Source organism: Ammospiza caudacuta, chromosome 13 (genome assembly GCF_027887145.1).
Source record: "Ammospiza caudacuta isolate bAmmCau1 chromosome 13, bAmmCau1.pri, whole genome shotgun sequence".
Lineage (NCBI taxonomy): Eukaryota > Metazoa > Chordata > Aves > Passeriformes > Passerellidae > Ammospiza > Ammospiza caudacuta.
Window position 1 is genome coordinate 13,796,739 of NC_080605.1, and position 22,080 is coordinate 13,818,818.

The 22,080-nt window shown below is 42.0% G+C and overlaps 1 protein-coding gene across 2 annotated transcripts in view; it reads right to left on the reverse strand.

The window, feature by feature from the left end:
* Positions 1–20,636, reverse strand: part of CBFB (core-binding factor subunit beta) — a 37,833-nt gene extending 17,197 nt beyond the window's left edge. For both annotated transcript variants that reach the window (XM_058813371.1, XM_058813372.1), the window contains exons 1-4: positions 20,448–20,636; positions 20,147–20,233; positions 15,629–15,745; positions 1,800–1,916 (exon numbers count right to left, since the gene is read on the reverse strand). In XM_058813371.1, the coding sequence (XP_058669354.1) occupies positions 1,800–1,916; positions 15,629–15,745; positions 20,147–20,233; positions 20,448–20,525 (399 nt within the window). In that variant the 5' untranslated portion in view covers positions 20,526–20,636. The remainder of the gene's footprint in view (positions 1–1,799; positions 1,917–15,628; positions 15,746–20,146; positions 20,234–20,447) is intronic.
* Positions 20,637–22,080: the final 1,444 nt, after the last annotated feature.

A 22,080-nucleotide genomic window follows, 5' to 3' on the forward strand; every position in this document is an offset into this window, starting at 1 on the left:
TGTGTGTTGGTCCATCAAAGTCTGAGCAAGCAGTAGAACCAGAGCTTTCAGTAACAAAAAACAAGACCACTTAGTAGCAAGACATGGATAGGCTGTGGATTAAGTGGAAAAACCAGCAGCTTAACAGGTAAAATTAAAATATTTCTATGTTAACACATGTGGATTCCCTTCCTAAAGTATTTGTTGGCCCAGTGAAGGGTAGTATGTTTTCCAAAGTACGACAGCAAAGAAAAATTTTATTTGACCCCAGCATTAGTATGAAGTGGTAAGAGACAGGAAAATGCAAGAGCAGTATATTTGCTTAAGACAAGCTTCCAAAAAATGAGGGGGGTGTGAAGGGCAGCTGGACCTCTTACAAAGGATAGTGGGTACACAGGCAATACCACATGAGGCACTTGAGCCCCTTCTGACATCAGGGTTATTTTGGGATCAAAGTCAGCAGTTCAGTCAACTGCCATTAGCAATATTACAACAGTTTTAAACAAGGAAGCAGTGACAGATACAGGAAAAAGGAAACTGAAGAATGTAAAAGATTGCCCAAATGCTTACAATACTAACACATATAAGGGTGCAGCTACTCCTGTGTCTGTATGACACTGGGCACCCTTAGGTACTACGGCTGTAGGAAACAGAATGAGCATTGATGACCTCGCAGTCACCAAGAATCACAAACTAAAAAAAAGTTACACACCTGTAACTGAGTACAAACATCTCTGGAGATCCACACAGTGCAACACCTGCAGCTCAGCACCCTGCACTCACAGCTCAGGAGAGCACTGACACCTGAGAGCATGCACACATCCCCTCACACATACAAAGAGTAAATCACAACCTCTGTGCACAAACACTTCCTGAAGACAGCAAAAGGGAATTGTTAAGTGTTGTTAAGACAGCATATACACATTGGGAAACTAAAGTAATCCAAGCACTTACAAAAGCATTTATTGGGAAATTAAGAGGAGAAAAATTAAACCTACTGGTCACCTGACCCCTCTCCTTTTTGGAAGGGTGCTCACTTTCTTCAGGCACTCTCCAGTTTTGGAAAGGGTGACACTGTCTCCTCCTGAGTGCATGTTCCCATCAGCCCACTCTCAGTTCAGAATTATTATCAAATTTATTAACTACAGATCAAGAACCTTGGGATCTATGTTAATTCCTCAGGGCTATTCCCTGGCTGTGTAAGGCATTACAGCCTGAAGGTCCCCTAATGCATGGAGTCCACAGCAGTGACTCTGCTGCAGCTGAACTGAGCTTGCCCAAGTCACTGACACAGCTTTGAAAGAGGTGAATGCACAGCAAGAGTGGATTTAGAGTAAAAGCTTTGGTCTGTGGCTTTTCTCATGGATTCACAAAGGGTGGCAGGACTATTCTCTCTTTCTAGGCATCATGGAGGAAGCGTTCAGGGCTGGGACTTTGGCACAAAGTGCTTCTATTTAATCCCAAACATAGTCACATTAACATCACGTCATTAATATGCAAATTAGTGTCTTAAGTTAGGGAGAGGCAAGGCACAATAGAAGAGTGTTCTTGGCATTTTGGAGGAATCAAAGCTTTAAAATACTTTATTACTCTGTAGCATAGTAACAGTGCAAAATCACTCAAAGTTCTAAATTACAAACTATTCCTGGCCCTAACATTTTGACCTAATGCAGCTAAAGTAGTGTTTTGCTACAACCACATGTTTCTGAACTTCCATACTGCAAGTTTTCTCTGGAGTTTGTACTCAGAGTGAAGGCAAAAACTGTTTCCCTCCAGAAGAACAAACAAATATGTGAGTAGTCCAGGGCAGACTGCCTTACCTGCGCTCTCTCTTCATCAAATTCCAGGCAGCCCATACCATCCAGTCTCTGGAGATCTATCCAGCCTTTCCAGATTACACAGACACCATTGAGAATCATAGGTGCCTTCAAGTACACCTGGAATAAAAGCAAAACACATGCTATGAATTTGCAAGCTCTTACACATGTGCCTGCACAACGAAAATACTGATGCAGGAAGCTTCTATATGTATTCTTAGAAGAACATCCAAACCAGCTGGTAACATGAGACTCCATTTAACAGCTTCTACTGCTTCCTTTCCAAGAACTCATTTTAATCAACTGAGTGCTTTAACTTTTGCCTACTGTACTGGATGGAATAAATTTAAGTTGTGTTCTCATTTTATAAACTGGCATGCACCAGGATTTAGTTAGAATTCTTATGCTTGCAGTTAAACCAGGAGTTTTTCTTGTCAGCTTACCTTTGAGTCACAAAGGAAGTGGCATGCTGCCAGACAGGGAGGTTCCTACAGCACATCTAAATAGTTAAATGAGCATTCTCCTTCCTACTCCCAAGAAACACTGTATTTTATCCCAATAAATGAGTGATTTCAACAAAGACCAAGCATTGGTTTCAGTCCTCCTCAAATTTGCAAACTACTCAAAGTTCAGTAAAATACACAACATACACATTGTGCTAAAAATAAGGAAGTCTTCCTGAGAAAGGCTTTTCAAAAGAAGCAACACCAGCTGATGAAAACCCAGCACTAATGCGCACTGTGCCTTGTGCTGCAGCACAGAATAATGTGTGATCTTAAGGCCCTACATCCAGATAACAGTACTCAAAGTGATGTCACAAAGGAACTTAAAAAGAAGCAAATACAAAACTACATGAGTTTGACATGTTATACCTCATAATATCCCTCTTAAACAAAACAGTCACAGTAAAATTACCTGAATTGTACAGAAAAGAAAACAAAAGTTAGAAAAATCAACCTTCAGTAGTTATTTCAGCCTACTTGGCAAGTCAAAACCTCTCATGGGACAGGAGTTTGTCCATGTTGAATCACAAGAGAGGCAAAGCTGCACACACACCTGCACCTACTTCAGATTTTGTCCACTGAATATGAATTTGGTAACTGACAAGACTGCTTAGACACTCCAAATCCATCTGAGTTTTTTTCAGCCTTCAGGAGCAGCTGGGGCTCAGCTAGGTAGGGAACTTTCAGACAGTGCCTCTCTAACAGCTCTAAATTAATCCTCTGGCAAATCCTCATCAAAGCGTAATTGATGTTTAGCACTATAACGCATTTCAAAGCGCCCCCACTGAGCCTGCCTGCTCAGTTCCACACTTACCAGCTAAGGTCACTCAAGTGAAAAAAGAGAGGGCTCCAGGAGGCACAGAGGAAGGGAAGCCCCCCTCATGCAAAGGCTGTGCTGGCAGAATTAAGCACTGAACAACATGAAAGGCAACCCACGGGTGGAAAACAGGGAGCAAATAACATGAATTGAACTGACAAACAAGTAATGTTATTTGCCAAAGAAAACAAACATGATTTTTACAACTTATCACAATTTGGTATGAAGTGACACAGCTTTAAACCTTTTAATTAGTACAACCTGCAGCAGCTCAATAATGGAGCAATAAATGTTATTTGTTTGAGCATCTCTCCTTCCCACCAGCCACTTCTAGTGCAGGCTCTCTGCTAAGAGCACAGCCTGGCTGTCTGTGCCTGCACTCACAGCTCATCTGAGAGAGTCACCACAGCCCAGCCTTGCGTGGGGACAGCACATTGTGGGGACAGCACATTGTGGGGACAGCACACCAGGCACATCCACCGGCCAACAGCCTCTGCGAGCAGAGGTGTCAGAACCACCATGAGTAAGATGTGGACTACCAGGAAACCACCTCCCACAGCCCTCATTTCAAGATTAAACATTTCAAACATACAAAGTACGCTGCAGCCCCTCGGCATGATCTTCACCCATTCATCTCACAAGAAACAAATGAAGGATGCAGCATCCATTTAATAGATGCATTTAATTAGTTGAGAAGTGAAAGACAGTTAAAAGAGGCTATTAGAACTGTCATTCTCTTCTAAGGAAAATGAAGAATAATTCAAGAGAGGAAATAAAAAGGCAGTATAAGCTAACCACAGGTCTGTAAAGACAAAAAAAGCCTGTACTCCAATGCTGGTTATGTTTTACATGAGCAAACAAGCACTTGGCTGACTTTCATTTAGGGTTTACCTCTCACTCAACCTCCCCTATCCTTCTGGCCCCACAACAGCAGCCTAGGACATCAACAGTCACACAGGCCTTCCCACAGGTATCAAAACCCAGCTTTCCAAGTTGTCCAGGAATAGTTTTTATTTGTTTCTTTGATAAGGAATATTATGGTGCCAGTAACCCATTTTAGTGGCCACTCAGCTGCCTTGGTCATTGCCAGTGCCTGACACACAAACTTCCTGCCTCAGTGCAAGAGCAGGTAGCTCAGACACAGCTGCTGGGGCTCAGCGATGCCTCATGCATCACCTGGAAGCCCAAGCAGTGCTGCAAATGCTATGAAAGCCTTCAGAAGTCAAAGGGGAAACAAGTTGACAGAGCTGATGTGATTCCTGATCCCTCCAATCTGCCCTGAGCACGCCGGCCAGCAGCTGAGCTGCTGACACAGCAGCCTGGGAACCTCTGGCACGCAGCCTGACCTTTCCAGATGAAGCAGTCTGCCCTTGCTTCTGAATCACAGCCCTGGAAGCCTTACACCACCAGATTCAGGAGGTCTTCAAATCTCTGATAAACAAACATTTTTCACTACTGAAAGCATGAATTCGTTCTCAAGATACTCTGAGTTTTGAAATTACCACACAATCATTCAAATGTAGGAATCATTCATCTTGAAACCCCACGAGCTTATGCAGGAACTTTTCTCTCATTAAAACACAATAATGCATACTGGTACTTTTAAATTTATTTTAGAGAAAGGAATTTAAACTCCTTTTCCCCCCCTCTCCTCTTTCAGGAAAATGGAAACCACCTAAGATTATAGCCAGAAACGTTTAACCACATATTTCCTTCTTTTCAGATAAAGCCATGTTGGTTCCCTTTCAACTCCTGAACTTAACAGAATTATTAATAAATTACTGCTCTGTCTGTGAACACATTATCTATTATGGCACCTCAAAATCCAGCAAAGTGGTCTTCTAAAAAATTTCTGAATTGTCTGCTCTGAAAATTGCCTCAAGACAGTGATGGTAGAAGACCAAGGGCAAAAGTTGCATTATTTCTAAAAAGACTCAAAATTCCCCCCTTCCTAGTATTATAGAAGTAGATAAAAACATGTCTTTGTTAGAACAACTCTTTCCAAGTTCTATGCTAACCCCAGATTACCTGCATTTAAATAATTTTATAAATCCTCCACACATCTATGGGTACTTTTTGTAATAATGCCTGGCAGTCAGTGCTGTAAAATTCAAGAGATAGGTGAAAAGCACTACAGAACAGAAGGAAGGAGAAGCTGGAAGTCAGGCAATTACCAAATTCATATTCAGTGGACAAATTTAATGCTACATGAAGAAACACCATTATAGGGACATAAAAGAGGAAAAGCCAAATTATGCAGCAGCCTCTTTTCAGAATACAGTCCATCCTATAAACCAAAGGAAGTATGGTTGTTCTGCCACTGACAGTGGTGTAAATCATTTAAGAATCTTTGTACACGTGTTGAAGGATGACAGTAAGTTCTCTCTTATTTTGTACCCTCATTTTCCACACACCGGCAAAGCCAAAGCTTTCTTGGACTAGAAGACCTAAGCAAACTGCCACATACTGCAAGATTCCACTTTTACTAGTTTATAGCAGCTGAATTTCTGTTCAGGTGGCTACTACAGAACTAATTTCATCTCAAATGACATCTTCCATTTCAAATTCCTACCACATATCAAAACGGCATTAGAATTTTTAAATGAGAAACACAGACATGTTACTTTTACATTGGAAACAGGCTTTTAGTATTAGAACAAATATTCTGCTTGCTGACTGAACAAGCAGCAAGAGCAAACACTCTTATCTCCGGGCAGATTATCTGGACAGAGGACAAACAGCACCGTAAACACACACAAACTTGAGAAGGTGCTGCATGAATAGGCTTAGCTGGGCTCTAAGTTGTTGAGCTGTGTTTGTGCTTCCTCGGCCTCCTGCTGGCTTGTTCTCAAAGACCTCCGTGCCACACCTTCAACATTTAGTGTATCTCACCTTCCCTTTTGTGTTCTTTTAACTAATCTGTTGTTTCTTTTCATCTGCATTTAAATGAACAACCCTCTCCCCTAACTCCAATTAACTGAGAGTTATCTCTGTTGTTAAGAACAGGCAGGGACATGGCTCCTGTAACACCATTCATTCATATTTTAAAATCCAAACTAATTACTTTTTAAGAAGCTACTGCATTTTAGCACAAGACAAAAAAACCTCGGTTTCACATCCTATTTTAGTCATCTAGTAAACCTTTATCTCACACCAGCAGGATATTTAACTGATCTGCTGGAGGAATGCTATCTGTGTGCTCCATCCACACATCCTGCAGTTACAGAAAATGCTCCTTCTCCTGCAGCAACGCAGCCATTTCCTCCCCCAGCGATTGCACACAGTTCTCACCACCCACCAACTCATGAATCAGCAGGCTCTCAACAGCCAGCGCCACCGAGGAGAGCAACTTCACCCCCCAGGAAACACCAGTCCCCAGTGAAGTGGTGCAGTCCCCTCCCTTCTGTTTTCATTTTCCCAGCACACTGGAGCAGAATGCATTCTTCAGAAGAGGCTCAGCTCTGCCTCACCCTGTGCCTCATCACGCACACATCTGCCCATTCATAACGGGCTGCCCCCCTGGGCTGAGCCACAGCCAGCCAGCCAGCCAGCCATCCATCCATCCATCCATCCATCCATCCATCCATCCCACCCACCTCTGATCCCACCTTCCCCTGAATCATACCCCACTTCAACTGCATTCTCCCTGGTGATTTCATATGTGAAACACTGACCACTAAGAAAGAAACAGCTTTGAACACTTACTCCAAGAAAGAAAAGTGTTAAATGGGGAAGGCTAAACTCATCATTTCAGCTTCTCTTGACATTATCTGTATACACTAGCAAGTAAAAGGAAACAACCTGTACAAAATGTTCACATGAGAAATTATGTATTCAACTGTTTCCTTTAACAGCAACAGTATATGATAATTTATACAGTTTCATAATTAAAATGCTGTGATCTTGCCACAGATATGTGGCACGAACGCTCTGAAAGGTAAAGATGAATCAGTCCCATCCCTGTGTTCCCCCCAAAATACAAAGACTCACTTTCATATCACAGAGAATGGTCTCTAGCCCAGGTTTCAAAGAGGGGGCAAAGCATCAGAGAGGAAGGAATCCATTAAATGCAAAAAAGGAGAAAAGGGCAAAAAAAGCTTTTCTAAAACTTTGCAACAGGACCTGTACACTAAAATCCTCAACTATTTGGGGAACAAAACAGAACAGTAACTTCACTAGTATAACAGCAACTGAAGTCACAGCAAAAGCTGATAACTTCATGCAAGACTTCACACTACTCTTTCAGATATTGGTTTATAAGAAACTAATGGCAAGCAACTAAGTCCTGAACAGTTTACAGCATTTATCTGATTTCCAAAGTTTGACTCCCATACACTAGCCTTGCAATAATTCAAACTGGCATGAAACATAAATAGAAACAGCTGAAAATAAGCCCATTTAGAAAGTGACTATGAGTAAAATAAGACTTTTTAGTGCTTTAAATTTGTATCAATCTTTCTGTCTCATCCCTTAAAACACAGTATTCTTTCTTCAAATACACAAAGAAAACATCTTCTATTTTAAAAGCTACATCTTGGCATTTCTTCCATTATATGAGAATGAGGTTTTGTTAAATTCAAACCTTACACTCTTCTGCAAAAATCTATGGGAATTGATACTTTCTGACCAAACAAGAGCCTTTCCTAAACACTTGTGCATAAATGACCTAATTGTGGCTTTCAAGATGAATGGAGCTTCAAGTTCCTCAAGGGTGGCACCCATGGCACAGCTGTACCACACCACCAGCAGCAGGCCCGTGCTGTTTCCTGAGCAGCTGCCAAGGTGGGACCCTGGGACAGCGCTGGCCAGGGCAGGAGCCCTGCCCAGGGACACCTCCTTGGGCCCAGCACCAGCCACCCTTTCTCTGCCTGGGACCTGTTCCTCCAGCCCTGCTTCCTTGTGACCACACACAGGCATTTCACTTGCAGCTCGGGAAAGAAAGCAATCCAATTCAGAACTAGAAAAACACCTCAGAACACAATACAATTTTCAACTTCATAGCAAAACCTGATGGTCGGATATTACTTTGTTCAGTTTTCAAATATGCTTATCTAAGTCACCAGGTTTTACTACAAATATCAGTAAACACTGAGATGCAACATAGTCCATTTTTACAATTCTATGTAGCAGAAATACCCATGTACACACTCATTTCAGAAATATCTTTGTAAGTAATATCAGAGCTGTGACAAAACCTCTCTCAACATGCTTTGTGTACTGAAATACTACAGTGGAGGGGGTTTGGTTTCTAAAACATCAAAAGGAATAGCTGAAGAATTTTCCTAACCTTACTGGAGAGTCAGAATTTACAAGTCCCTTGTAGAAAACCTGGTATTTTTATGGTTTTTTGGTTGGTTGCATTTGTTAGGTTTTTCTGCATAGTTAGCTCAACTATGTAATCATGACTCCTTTTCGAAAGCAGATCAATGTTTCATTAAATTATGCAGGTTGCTATTTCACTTAACTAAAAACCAAGTCTCTAACTGAGAACAGATATGAAGCAGTAAGAATGTCAGAACAATGTGATTAAAATCTGTGGAGCATTTTATTCCTGGATTAAGATCACTGGTCAGTATATATGCTTAGAAGCTCAGATAAAAAAATACTAAAATGCTACTGCACAGAAATTATACTTATCTAATAACCAAGTCTCCAGATACAGTTCATCATTCCAAAATACTGCAATTTTTCAACTCAGCAGAAAACATGAACCAGACTTGACCAAAACCACCAAAAAAGCCCCAGTACAAAGCAAAAAGTAGACAGCTTTTAGTTTTCACATTGTCACTACAGAAGTCTCAAAGAGAAATGCATGTCATGCTCAGGCTCTATCCATTTGCCTTCAAAACACAAAAATCAACCACAGAGCTGGAACTGAAAATCAACAAAAATGCAAGAAGCATAACAAGAAAAATCTGAAAGGCAAATATATGCTGGGGTTTTCCCCTGTGAAACTTTACAGGGTCTTTTATCAGCCTATCTTTACACTAGATTCTGCATGAAATGCAGAAAGATGGCTGGATTTTAAACCTACACTCCCTTTTAATGGAGAGGACATATATTTTAAAAAGACCCATTTTTTCTTTCAACAGTTAAAAAGAATAATGCTTCTGCAGCAAAATATTGCCAGGAGATTGCTGCTGTTTTTGCTGCTCCAAGTACACAAGCATGCTTCTGCTCACAAACCCAGTAACTAACAGACACGCAGTTTTCTGCCACGTTGACGGAATATTTTCCAGAGAAATTTCAAAATTGGTTGTGAAATTTATTCTTTTCAAGCTTTCAGAAAATCACAGAGCAAAAATCAGTTACAATTAGCAACTGCAACAGAGGATTAGAAAGAGAGGTTTATCTAAAACACATCACCTGTCCACCATGCTGCCTGGGTGCAAATAAACAGCCTGCTAATCCTCTTTTGGACTGAAAATTCAAAACACATAATGCAAATATACTCAACTACACAAAAAAGAAGTTACTTGATTTTAACAATATGGGCAAGCAGGTAATAAAAACATCCAGGAACTGACCCTAACCCAAGCAAGAGAGGGGCAAGAAAAGCTCTTTCCTCTACCCTTTAGCTTCCATTGCCTTCTTGAGCACTCCAACAGCCTCACCCTTCCCCTTAAGCAGGATTCAAGTCTGGAAAAAACTGTTCAAACATTTGCTCAACAAGTAGTGCTGCATCAAGGCTTAAAATAATGTCAGTAGCTTTTTGTCTTTTGTATACTATAACAACTATTCAGCTTTCATCATTCAATAAAATTTCACAGTGTCATAATTATTCTGTAGAAAACTATCAGCTTCTGCAGAGAACATCCTTACCAATGACTGGAAATTGTCCTTAACACAGTAACATCAAACTTGCAATTATGCAAGCTAATGAGCTCATTTCATTACTTGTGCTTTGGACAATATAGCTTGAAGAACCATTTCAGTAGCTTTCAAAAAATGACAGTTTCTTGAAGCAAATGTTTCATCATCTTATTGAATTTTTCTTATTTTTAATATGAATTATTAAATGATTTTCAGAAAGAAGCAGACATTCTCAACAATGACTCTCTTACTTTTCTCATTCATTTATAAGAAGAGGAAAAAAGCATAATATTAGCAACTTTCCTTAGTAAGTGGAGACTGATATGCAAACAAGAGAATTCAACAATCCAAATGTCTGGACTTCTTCCAGCATCTATGCTGCAGAAATCTCAAGTATTGCTTTCATCCACACACCACTCATCTGTCCTTATATATAGCTGCTTCCCAAATGAAAAATTTAGCTCACTAACTCCAATTTTGTTCCTCTTCTGGGAAACTTTAGGATGATGACATGGTTATATTTGAAATCTTGCCTATACAACTCAAACGAGTGCATTTAAGCCACTGGAAAGAGTTCAAGGTAGTATGATTAATAACTGCTTCTAGAATATATAATAAAAGCTAAGCAGGAGCAAGGTAGTGTGACAATAACTGCTTTTAGGATACACAATAAAGGCTAAGCAGGAGCTGGTTTACTGACAGCAGCCCTTAAGTGCTTGCACAGCCGTGCTCTCAAGCATTGCTTCAAAATGACATCGTCACTGCCTGCACTGTCACAGGGACCAGCCTGTGGGCAGTCCCAAAAGGATTTTGGAGGACTGGGGGGTGAAAGGATTCCAGGGGAAAGGCTGTGGCTGCTTGTCACATGAGAGGTGCCTGGGGTGACTCACGCTGCAGTGGCAGAGGGCACTGAGGATAAATCACTCTGCAGGAACAACTGTCCAAACCCAGCCAGGGGCTGCCTGCCAGGACAACGTGCCCAGTCTACGTCCTCTAAAGATTTCCCTTCCCAAAATCCAAGTTCTAACTGTTCACAGTGTATAAACTGTATGCACATAGAGGCACCTCCTGACTGTGAGGTAAAGTGAACAAGCACAGGTACATTATGACTGTGGCTTCAGACAGAGTTTGGATTAAACAGCTCTCCTCTATGCAACAGCAGCTCATAAGGAAGAATACTTTCAAGTATCTAGACAAAAAAAAAAAAAAAAAGAGAAAAAGTTTCACTCTCCTCTAAAGCAAAAATGGGTTTAGGAGCATAAACAAAGGATGTTGCTGGGAAAAATACTAGAAAGAAAAAGAAACAGAAGTCTCTGCCAGTTAAAGGACTCTTAAGCAAAAACACAAAAATTCTAGAATAATAGAATAACAAGCATCTATAGAAAACCAGCGTTTTACTCAAACCATATAGACGATCCTGGATGAAAACTGAGCAAGGGGATCATCAAGAAAAGTGGATTCTTCTCATTCACAAAGCCTTTACAGGACTCCCACCAAGCAACTCCAAGGGGAAAAATAATTAAGAAAAAAAAAAATCAAGCTGTTTAGCCAGGCTGGGTACAAACTGGTTACACCACCAAACCCATTTGTCTGCTGTGAGAATAACCACACACTGACCTCCTTGTCTAAAGCTCACAGAAAAGCCTGAGAAAGATCAAAAGCAAGAACAGTGATGTGGGTTTCATCAGGACACCACTTCCCTTGGCTGGAGCAGGCAAAAGCACCTCCAAGGCTCTGAGCACACAGACAGCCCAGCAGCTGATGCCCCTTCCCTGACCACCTGCTGCCCCTCACAGAAGAGCCTCTCCCATCCACCACAAGGTTTTGGGGTCATCACACACCCAAAAAGGTATGAGCAGGAGGGTAGCAATTGTTTAAGGTTGCTCAGGAAAAGTGGAAAGCTGGTTTTATTGGCTGCCATTTGAAAAGGTGTTGTATTTTAATAAAAACTATTTCTCATTACACTTCTGTTCCTGCTGTAACACCTGCAGCATAACAAAGATTTGTTTTTTTAAATATTCATCCAAGCAATTTACACCAACTCAGAGCAAAATAAAATCTAGTTTTGACATAAAAACTGTGCAAGTAGAAAGTCAGCATCTTTAGGAAGAAAACTGAAAATCTTTAGTTATGGCTAGAACAAAGTTAATGGTTAATGAGTAGAAATTCTAGCCACATCACATGTGGCACAGCAGGCACTCTGAATCAATTTAAATCATGTCTGATGTGCTTTCCTCCAAAGCTGCAGAGTTCATGGTGTATTAGAGTGAAATAAACCCATGTGGAAGACTCTGGTTTACGAGCAGCTGCCACCAAAAAACAGACAGGAAGTAAAGCTGCACTAGAATGAGATGGAGAATTTTATTATAAAGGGGAGGGGAAGTAAAACAACTTCACAGACTTCATCAGTGACTTGTATTTAAACACTGAAAAAAAAGTATCTGAGAACTAATGTTTTTTCAAGCAAGAAAGAGTGGAGCTATAGAAACATCTTGAATAAGAAATGAAAACTTATCTTAGACTAAGAAGTATGCAAAATGAATCATGCAAAGAAAGTTAATCAGACAGTCCTTAACAAAAAAAAAGGGACTTTGAAAAATATTCAATTTTAAGAAGTGCTGAAGTCCATACACAGCTCAGCCTTAAGTTTGTATGTCATCAGTACAAAACTGAAATAAAAATTACAGAACTTCACTCATCACAATAAAACTAGCCTAAGTCATAAATGATACCAGAAAACCAAGACGAAAATAAAGCTCTCCATTTAATTGCAAGGTTTAATTAACTAATATTTCAGGCAATACATTAGACTACGACACTGCCTACCTTTCAAATACTTAACACTGATTCATTTATTCTTGACCAAAAAACAAATAAAAACACTCTGGAAAGTAGCTAACAACACAGATGATCAGAAAGCCTTGGTATGTTTCAACTCCCCAGAAACAGGACTCACACAGCATCTGACACACCCCACACACACCCACAATCCCAATGAAATACAATGTTCCATCATTTTTACGATCCAGGGACCTATTTTTAGTGCTGCTTTTTCTTCTGCTATGACAAACCTGAAAAATTGCTCAAATACACAATTAAATTTGCTGCAGGTCAAAGGCAGCACAGAATGTTAAAGCTATCTCAAAAAAAAAATGTTAAACTTGAGTTTAAAATGAGCAGAAATATTAAGTGTACAGTGAGCCATCCAATTTTTGGATTAATGAAGACAGGGTATCCACCAGAGGCCTACCCACCCATTGTGAACATCAGATGCATCAAATTAAAAGGCAAATTAAGCATATAAAAAAAACCCTTTAGTTAAGAAATACCAGATTGAAAAGCCTCAAGCCTATGAAGTATGTATTTGCAGAATCCCAACTTTCACAAGAGTGGTGCTCTTTCTAAAATTCAATCATTTAGGCAGCAATTCTAGCAGATGCTGCATTGGTAGCTTTGTCAATCTCTTTACAAAACTGCTCTAGCACAATAGTGACATGCTTCAAATCTGGAGAAACTATTTTGGCCCATCATTGTTTAGCCAAACACCGAAGCAGAATTCCAGAATAAAAATATTCTAATGTTGGTAAGTTTATCTACATTCTAGATCTCAAACTAATGCTTAAGATAATAATTAACTGACAGCTTCCCCCTTAGCCTTTTTTTATTCATATAATTAAAAACATGCCTTACTGGCATAAATCCAGTGATGAACAAACACACATTATGCACTGCCTCAAGAATCAAAGCTCATAAAACAATGCTGCACAGAGCTACAAAAATCACATGGTTTTAAGAGACTGCTGAAGCCTGTGAAAGAAATTCTTAATTAAGCCAAATGACAAAAATCTAGAGAGAACAATCTCAGACAATTCATATGAAAGGCTTGAACTGTTTCCGCTGATAACATAAAACACTCTCCCACTGCTCATTCCTCTGCTCCAGCCATGGGAGTGGCTGACTTCCAGAGCACTTCAACTCTGTGCAGAGCACAGTGATTTACACAAGTGAGGGCTGATTACAACAGTGAATTTGTGATTTGTTCATACCAGAGCATAGCATTATTCCCATTTATCTGCCTGTCCACCTCTAGCCTCATTCAGAGGAATTCTTCTAAACATTTCAGTGAAGCAGTCTAGAATTTACTGTAAACACACATAAAAGAAGGAGTGGCATTCATTAATGAGGCTCATGTTCTATTTTAATATCCAGCATACCTACCATGCTCTTACATGATTAAGACAACACAAGAAAATGGATGAAGTAGTTCAGTACTTTAAGAATTCATTCAGAGAAAACAAAGTTAAAAAAAAATCATAGGAGTAAATAAAATTAGTTTTGAACTGGCAAGAAGAGAGACTTCAGTCTTCTTACACATTACAAGAAAAATTCCTCATTCAATTGTGAGCCAGAATCAATATTTTTCAGTAAGAGCCAGATTCAATTCAGTTTCCTTAGCAAAGCAGTCACTACCCAGACAGCCAACTTCACTTCTCCCCCAATTTGTCAAACTTCTGCAAGCCTCACAGGACTAAATGGAAAACAATTTTTTCCAAAAAAACTCATTAACTTGAATTCCACATACCATAACTGCCCTCAGGAATTTTTTTTTCTTCCAATCAAGTTTTACCACTATAGGAAATATTTATCTTCCACCTAGCAGCATTTAAAAGACCCAATATGCCATTAAACCTGAATATGCTTCAAGTATTTCCTCCAGCCTGGTAGGTTTGGTAGCATTAGCTGTTTCTTGTTACAAGAGTAGGTAGAAAAAATGTAGGCAAAAGGAAGGATCTTGTAGTCCATTAAAAGTTTTTAAAAATAAAAAAAAAAAAAGACACAAAAATTAGCCTGAAACAGAGAAACTATGAGGGCTTAAGTGCTGGTATACACCCACTGAAGAAAGTTCTGAAGAAAATCTGCTACTGAATTCAGTGATCTTTGGATCAGCCCCAAAGGACCCACAGGAGCACAGATAAGAGACAGCATCTATATTTTAAAGGTATGTTTTTCCTGTAAAACCAAACCAGCTGTAGGTGATTTCACTAACTTTATTCTGATGAGACTAGGCAAGGTTTCTGACTATATCTAATACAGCTTCACAGTAACCATCACTGCCACTAGGGAATTTGAGCTTTCAATATCAGCCTATGGGACAGCTACCTCAGAAAAAAGAGATTCAGAAATCAATTCTGAAAGTGGTGATGCTGCTTCTGTATTGTAGCTGATGGTGAAACTGAGAAAAAGATTCATTCCACTTAGAGCACACTGACTGCTTGCTGTACCAAGTGGCATCCAAAAACACAATGAAATAACCTGCTGAAAGTGCAAATTTTCATTAGTCTACCACAATTCATTGGCCAAAGTCTAATTTCTTTAGAAGCACCTATACAACACCAAATTTAGACTGTTCTCCAAAATTTTACCATAAAATGACAGCAGAAACATTTCTCTTTTTCAAAATAATGCAAAGCCACCAGTACTGCCCATGTTTCCCAATTCTTCCATTTGCCTAAACATCAGCATGCTTTAAAACAAAGCAATATTTTATCTTGCCATCCTTTCACTTGCACTCACATCACTACCTACCTGCATGGAGGTGTGAAACATTACAAATCCCACATCATACTTGCAGTCCATACCAGTAGGACCATAAGCACAATAAAAAAAATTTCTTTCAGTTTGAACAATTTCCTCCTTACCTTGCCTCCTTCTCTTTCAAAGTCAACATATTCCCGGGTCGGTGTCTGTCGCTGCTCCCCCTGCCAGCTGGCCGGAAAAAACTGGAGAGACAGATTGGTTCCTGTGGCCACAAAAGCCTTTTAGAAAAATCAATACAAACAGGATCAGGGAGCAAGACATTACATAAATTATGCAGGCAGTCATTTATTTTTACATCAGTTTATGTCTTAAGCCAGGCAGCATAGAGAATACTTAAAGTCAAAAACATGCACTCATCATTTTTCTTAAGTATTAAGTTACAAACATCTGATTCCATTTTGACAACATTTGCCATTGGCTGCTTCGGATATAAAATACAACATGGAATCAATACTTCTTTCAAATCAGTTTTGCTGACATTAGAATCTGTCCTTTCAGTTCTGTCTGGATACCCTGCACCAACTTAGTACCTGCAATGTCAAAAACTGCCCAGGCTTTTCAAAGAGGCTGCCTACCTCTAAAAGAAGTACTGCTGAAGGAAAATTAACTCCTTAGACCCATTACTAAGGACAGCTGTTTTTGAAAGAAAAGTATTTGTTTCCTTTCACAATCTAATTGTACCTAGAGAGACACTTAACTGAAGGATAAATATTCCTATTTTATAATCTGCTGGCATGCAGCATCAATACACAGTTCAATCAAGCTGCACAGGACAAAGTCCTCACGCCACATTAAGACACCAGTGATACCCAGACCAGCAGATGCTGTGTCAGTAAGAAAAGGCAACTGTAGGAATTCCTCTCAGCTGCAGCCCTTTGTAAAATCATTAAAGGGACTGGCTTAAACCCATTAGGAAAAGCATGCCTTGCTTTCAAGCAAACAATTTTCTACCATTTCAAATGAAAATGGGATTCAGTTTTCTTTATAAACACCCTGTATTTGTTAATATATCTTAACTCCAAGTGATGATGAGTACAGCAATTCCTAGACATGAAATAAAAAATTATTTTTGCAAGCAGAAGTCAGATTCACAGTATTTATAGTTTTCTCTGGTACAGGTGAGCATGCTGTCCGGAAAGCATGTGAATACTCACACAGGCTCACAGCATATCATTCCTATCAAAATCCCAGGGTTAAACACAATTTGTTGCAATCAAACAACAGTATCTCTTACCATGATCACTTAGATTTAAATGGCCATTAATCTAGAATATAGTTTTCTTAAAAGCTATACAACTACTACTTTAACAGTTGGAATTTCCTGATGAGCAGATTTCTTTCAAGCAACCCAGAATTCATACACTTCATGATATAACTGTACTGCTACCTGTGACACTACAGCTACGTGTTATTTAAGATATTTCCAGTCATGGACTGCACCACTGTCACAGGATTAATACCTCCCATTTTGAAAGTAGAAGTGCTTTGTCTTGGCTCTTCCCCCCCTCCACCAAGGAAGACTAATGCTCCACAATCAGTTTTGGTTCCAGGCTATTCTTAAAAACAGATTTTAAAAATTTTGTTGTTGTTTGTGTTTGCTTGTTTTGTCTCCTGTAAGCACATTCTCAACATCATTAAAATTAACAAACCAGTTCTAGTAATGGCAGAAGAATACTGTATTGGCGCATTAATGTTTGTTTGCAAAGACAAACATTTCAATCGATGCAACAGAAGTTTCATCAAGGATACACTTGCACAAATAGGAGGCATCAAATCTGTCAGAGCTACAGACCATCATTAGCAGGCTCATTGCCTCCTATTATCCCTTTGCTTTAGCAAGGGATGTTATTTAGTATCAACAAAAGAAAATATACCCATCTTCAAATATTTGTGGCTCTGAGTCTTCACCATTTAGTCTGCTCAAGAATGGTTTTCCTACCTCCGAGCATCTCTAGTAAATATGTGTTTTATACTCCTTAATTTATGCATTTCAAACATCAAGGAGTGAGATCTTTGAGAGTAAACCAGCTGACCACTGAAGCCCTATGGACCAGTCCATTTCTGGGTACTGGTCAAAAGAACGGCACTTGCTTTCTGGGAAACCCAGCAAGACAGTGAAGTGCCCATGCCTTCCTGCTTCCACCCCCAATGTGTGCTAGAGGGCCATGAAAACGGGGGGGAAAATACCGGAGAAAAGAAGAAGATAAAAGTACAAAAATTCCACATCCTCACACAGGCAGGCACAATTTAAACCATGAAAAGCTATGTAGATATTTGTTCTCTGGATTTTTGAAGCCTGTTCTCTCCCTTTGAAGAGACAAAACCATCCAGTTAAAGTACCCATATGCTTCCCAAATCAAATCACAAATACTGATAAACTCGAGAATAGTCCTGCTAATAACCAAATAAGACTACATGGAAGCCATTAATTTCCACCAAATAACAAATTAAATAAAAAATAACAATGATTAAAAAAGAAATCTCACCACTAGTTTGGTTTTAAACTTCAAAGCAAGAAAACTCTAGTTTTGTCTGCAGAGCCTTTTAAAGCCCAGTCTGAAAAGTTATCAGACATTTATGCTACAAATTTTGTGAAAAGCTTATCTGGTAGTACAAGGGCGACCTGACCCACACACAGACAACGTAAATACAAGCACCTTCCAAAGCAAACCAAACATGGGAGGTTATTTAAGTTATCAAAGCATTGCCAGTAAATGTGAAATCTTTTTCAATACACTTCACATTTACTTCTCAGTAACATCGCTAATTATTTCCTTTATTCAATCAAGAGCTATTTGACACACATAACCAACAACTTACTGCCGGTTCTACATTAAATCCCTGAGCTGTTCTCTGGGGTTTTTTTTCTGCTTCAAAATATGTAAGGTCATTTGCAAAGGCTCCCTTTGGAGATAAAAGAATAAATCCTTGATGTCTGGAAAAACATTCAAGACTAAAAAAAAAAAAAAAAAAGAAGTAAAATTACTAGCTCTTTTTAACATCAGTCATTACATACACTACATTTCTAAATAAACCTGACTACTCATGCCCTGGTCACAAAACAAAACCAGATGTTTCAGATGAAGAAATATAGAGCCTGGTTTATAATTAAGTAGAGTGAAAATATGTAGAACATGCATCACTGCTTGCTTCCAAGGGATGAAGTTCTGGCAAAAAAAAGGCAGCAGCAGGCACAGAAGTACAAAGGTGGAAGTACAGTGATTTCCCATTTATATAAATAACTGCACAGGCTGCATTAGAAAGCTAGTTATAAGCTACATGGTCACTTTGTTCTTTAGGCAAGGATTTGGGTATATTATGCACTTTCACCTGTACAGGAACTTCCAATGCTAGCAAACTGTATCTTCCTTACCTACCCATTGTTTCCCTGATGTTTTCTTAAAGGAAGCAAACAGGGACAAATAAAAATGAATACAAAATAAATAGTAAAATTAAGAACCGGTCTACAGGAAGCCTCTTGTAAAATAATATTGCAGGTTCTAAAATAAGAGATAACAAGCAGGGATTAGATTTAGCTAAAATAAAGTTATTCAGTAAAAGGTAACTGTGTTCTTGAGTATGTATCCTTTTACCAACAAAAGCAAAAGAACGAGATCAGTTATAGCAACTGGTATTCAAGTATTTTTGGATATGCATAAGAGTAATTGCATTGTTCATAAGAATAATTTCATTGTGAACTGACTAGCAGTATGTATACCACGTGAAATTAAAGAATGTTCATAAAAGCAAACTTGGTGGAAGGGGGGTTTGTTTTCTATTTTACCTTATCTTTCACTACATACTGTAAATGAAAAAGAGGTTACTTCTGCGTTTCAATAGTAGAGTTACAAACTTAACAAGGCTATGGAATTCTATAGAAGCAACCTGGAGCAGAAATCAAACCAGGAAATAGTCAGTTCTTGATTACTCTGAGCCATACTTCACCTCACTTCTTATTTCAAAGGGCGACAGTAGTCTGTAACTAACTAACCTTAATGAATGAGAAAAACGGAGCTGAAGTTGCAAGTTTCAAAGCCTAATTTTAAAAGCGTTTGATTTAGTTCACAAATACATCAAACAGCTCACTCAGGACTTTAAGCAAGCACCTTCTGAACAATGTTACTCATTTCTCAAAGCTACTGTTTCCGGAAAGAAAAAAAAAAAAAAAAAAGAAGAAGAAAAAGAAGCTGAATATTGAAACAAGCAGCTCGTAGCTGCAGCACGTGCCCAGGGAAGGAGCGCAGCCCGTTCCCACTGCCGGGGCTTTTCCTTCCTCCCCTGTCACCGCGGCTCCGGACAGCCGCTGTCCCCGCTCGGGAGCGAGCCGACACCTCCGACTGGAACAGCGCTATTCCTAAGGCGGACAGGAATGCCGCCTGCTCACCAAAACCTCCTTTCCCTCGGCGTTTGAAAGGCAGCCGATGTCATTCCCCTCCTTAAGCAAAACTCTCCTTCACGGCGCGGCCCCCACCGGCCCCAGGCACCGTCCCGGCCCCGAGCCTTCGGGCTTGGGCACCGCGCAGCGCTCGCTGCCCCGACGGCTTCCCCCAAACTTTTATTTCCCGGGCCGAGCGCGGCCCGGTGCCGGCGGGCACCGAGGGGAGCGCGGCGCCACTTACGATCTCGGAGCGGCCGTCGCGGCAGGCGTTCTGGAAGCGGGCCTGCCTCTCCTCGTGCGGCCGGTCCCTGAAGCCGGTGTATTTAATCTGCGGGGAACAGGGCGCGCAATCAGGAGGGGCCAATCCCGGCGATAAGGGGCCAGCGGAGTGCACTGACTGCGCCTCCCGGCGCCGCCGGCTCGGCTCCCGCCGCAGCTGAGAGGAGGTGCGGGGCTGCCCCGGCCCCTCCGCGGCCCGCGAAAACTTTACCCACGGCGGGCGGAGGGAGGGAGGGAGAGAAGGGGGAGCCCCGCCGCCTTACCTCGCACTCGCGGCTCAGCTTCCTGAAGAACTCCTCGTTCTCGAACTTGCTCCGCTGGTCGGGGACAACCCGCGGCATGGTGGTGGGGCCGCCGCCGCCGGCTGCCCTCCTTCCTTCCCTCCCTCCTCCCGCCCGCCCCGCGCTGTCCCAGCCCCAGCGCTCGCCTCGCCCTTTGTTAGCCCCCGCCGGCGGCGCCCCCCCTTCCCTCCTCCCGTCCCTCCTCCTCCCGCGGCGCACGCAGAGCAGCCGCAGCCGCCGCCGGAGCTCGATGCTGCCGCTGCCGCCGCCGCCCGCTCCCGCCCCCAGCCCGCTCCCTCCCCTCCGACTTCCTCCCGGCTCGTAAACTCGGCCCGAACAGCCGCGCCATTCACAACTCCGCCGCCGCCGCCGCGCATGCGCCGCGCCAGGCGGGAAGCGGGCGAGGGGTGACTCAGAGCCCCTCGGCGCCCCTCGGCCGGGCGCTGGCTCGCCCGCAGCGGGGCCGCTGCTCTCGCTCCCCCGACACCGCTGCCCCCGACACCGCGGCTCGGCGCTTTCCGCCTCCCCGCTGCGAGGGGGGCAGCCCTAGCAGTGCGGCGGGCAGGGAGCGGCCGCCCCCCGCGCCCCGGTGGCGATGGGGAGCGCTCCCCTCACACCACCTGCTCCGCCGGCCCGCTCGGGTGGGCAGCAGGCGGTGGCCGCGCCGCGTCCCCCCGCCTCGAGGGTGGCGGTGAGGATGGGGCAGGTCGGAAGGGACAGCGCTGGCCTCGCACCTCCTCGTCTGGCTCCGTCCCCGAGGCCAGCGTGAAGGCTGGAGGAGCCCAGGGGTGGTCGCGGAGCCCGCCGCTGGCAGGAGCCGGCCCGCTGTCCGGCTGCCGCCCCACACGCGGTGCGTCCATCGGTCAGTCCCTCCGCCCGCCCAGCCGCACTGCCCGGGACGGGGGCCGTTCCCGAGGGGAGCAGGAGCAACCATCACCACCTCAGGATGTGGCTCGGTGTCTTTGAAGTCGTGGTGTCAGTCTAGAGCAAAACCAAAACCCAGCGCTTCGTTACAGCAGTGCTTGAGAAGTTAACTTTCAGGCTAGAAACACAGCAGCCTGAACTCTTCATTCTTCATGAGCACACATTTTACAGGAGCTAATTCAATCCAAGAGCACTGCAGGACATACATCACCTGCCTCTACATCTGTTTTTTCATACATACCTACTTTGTACCTCGATTCTTCATTGCTGTCTGCAACTTCCTCATGAGGGGAAGTGGAGAAGCAGACACCTATGTGTTGTCTCTGGCAATTAATGACAGGACCCAAGGAAATGGCCTGAAGTTGTGCCAGGGGAGCTTTAGGTTGGGTGTCAGAAAAAGGTTCCTCACCCACGGGGTGGCTGGGCATTGGAACACAATCCCAAGAAAGTGATCATAGCACCAAACCTGACAGAGTTCAAGAAGCATTTGGACAATGCTCTCAGGCACATGGAGTGTCTCTTGGGGATATCCTGTGCAGTTGTAAGAGTTGGATTCTATGTTCCTTGTGGGTCCCTTCCAACTCAATATTCTGGGACTTTTTTTCCTACAACTAGTGCCCCAGGTTTTTAGCAGCACTGGAGCATCATAAGGATGGCAGCATGAACCAAAAAGCATATTACAATACCTATT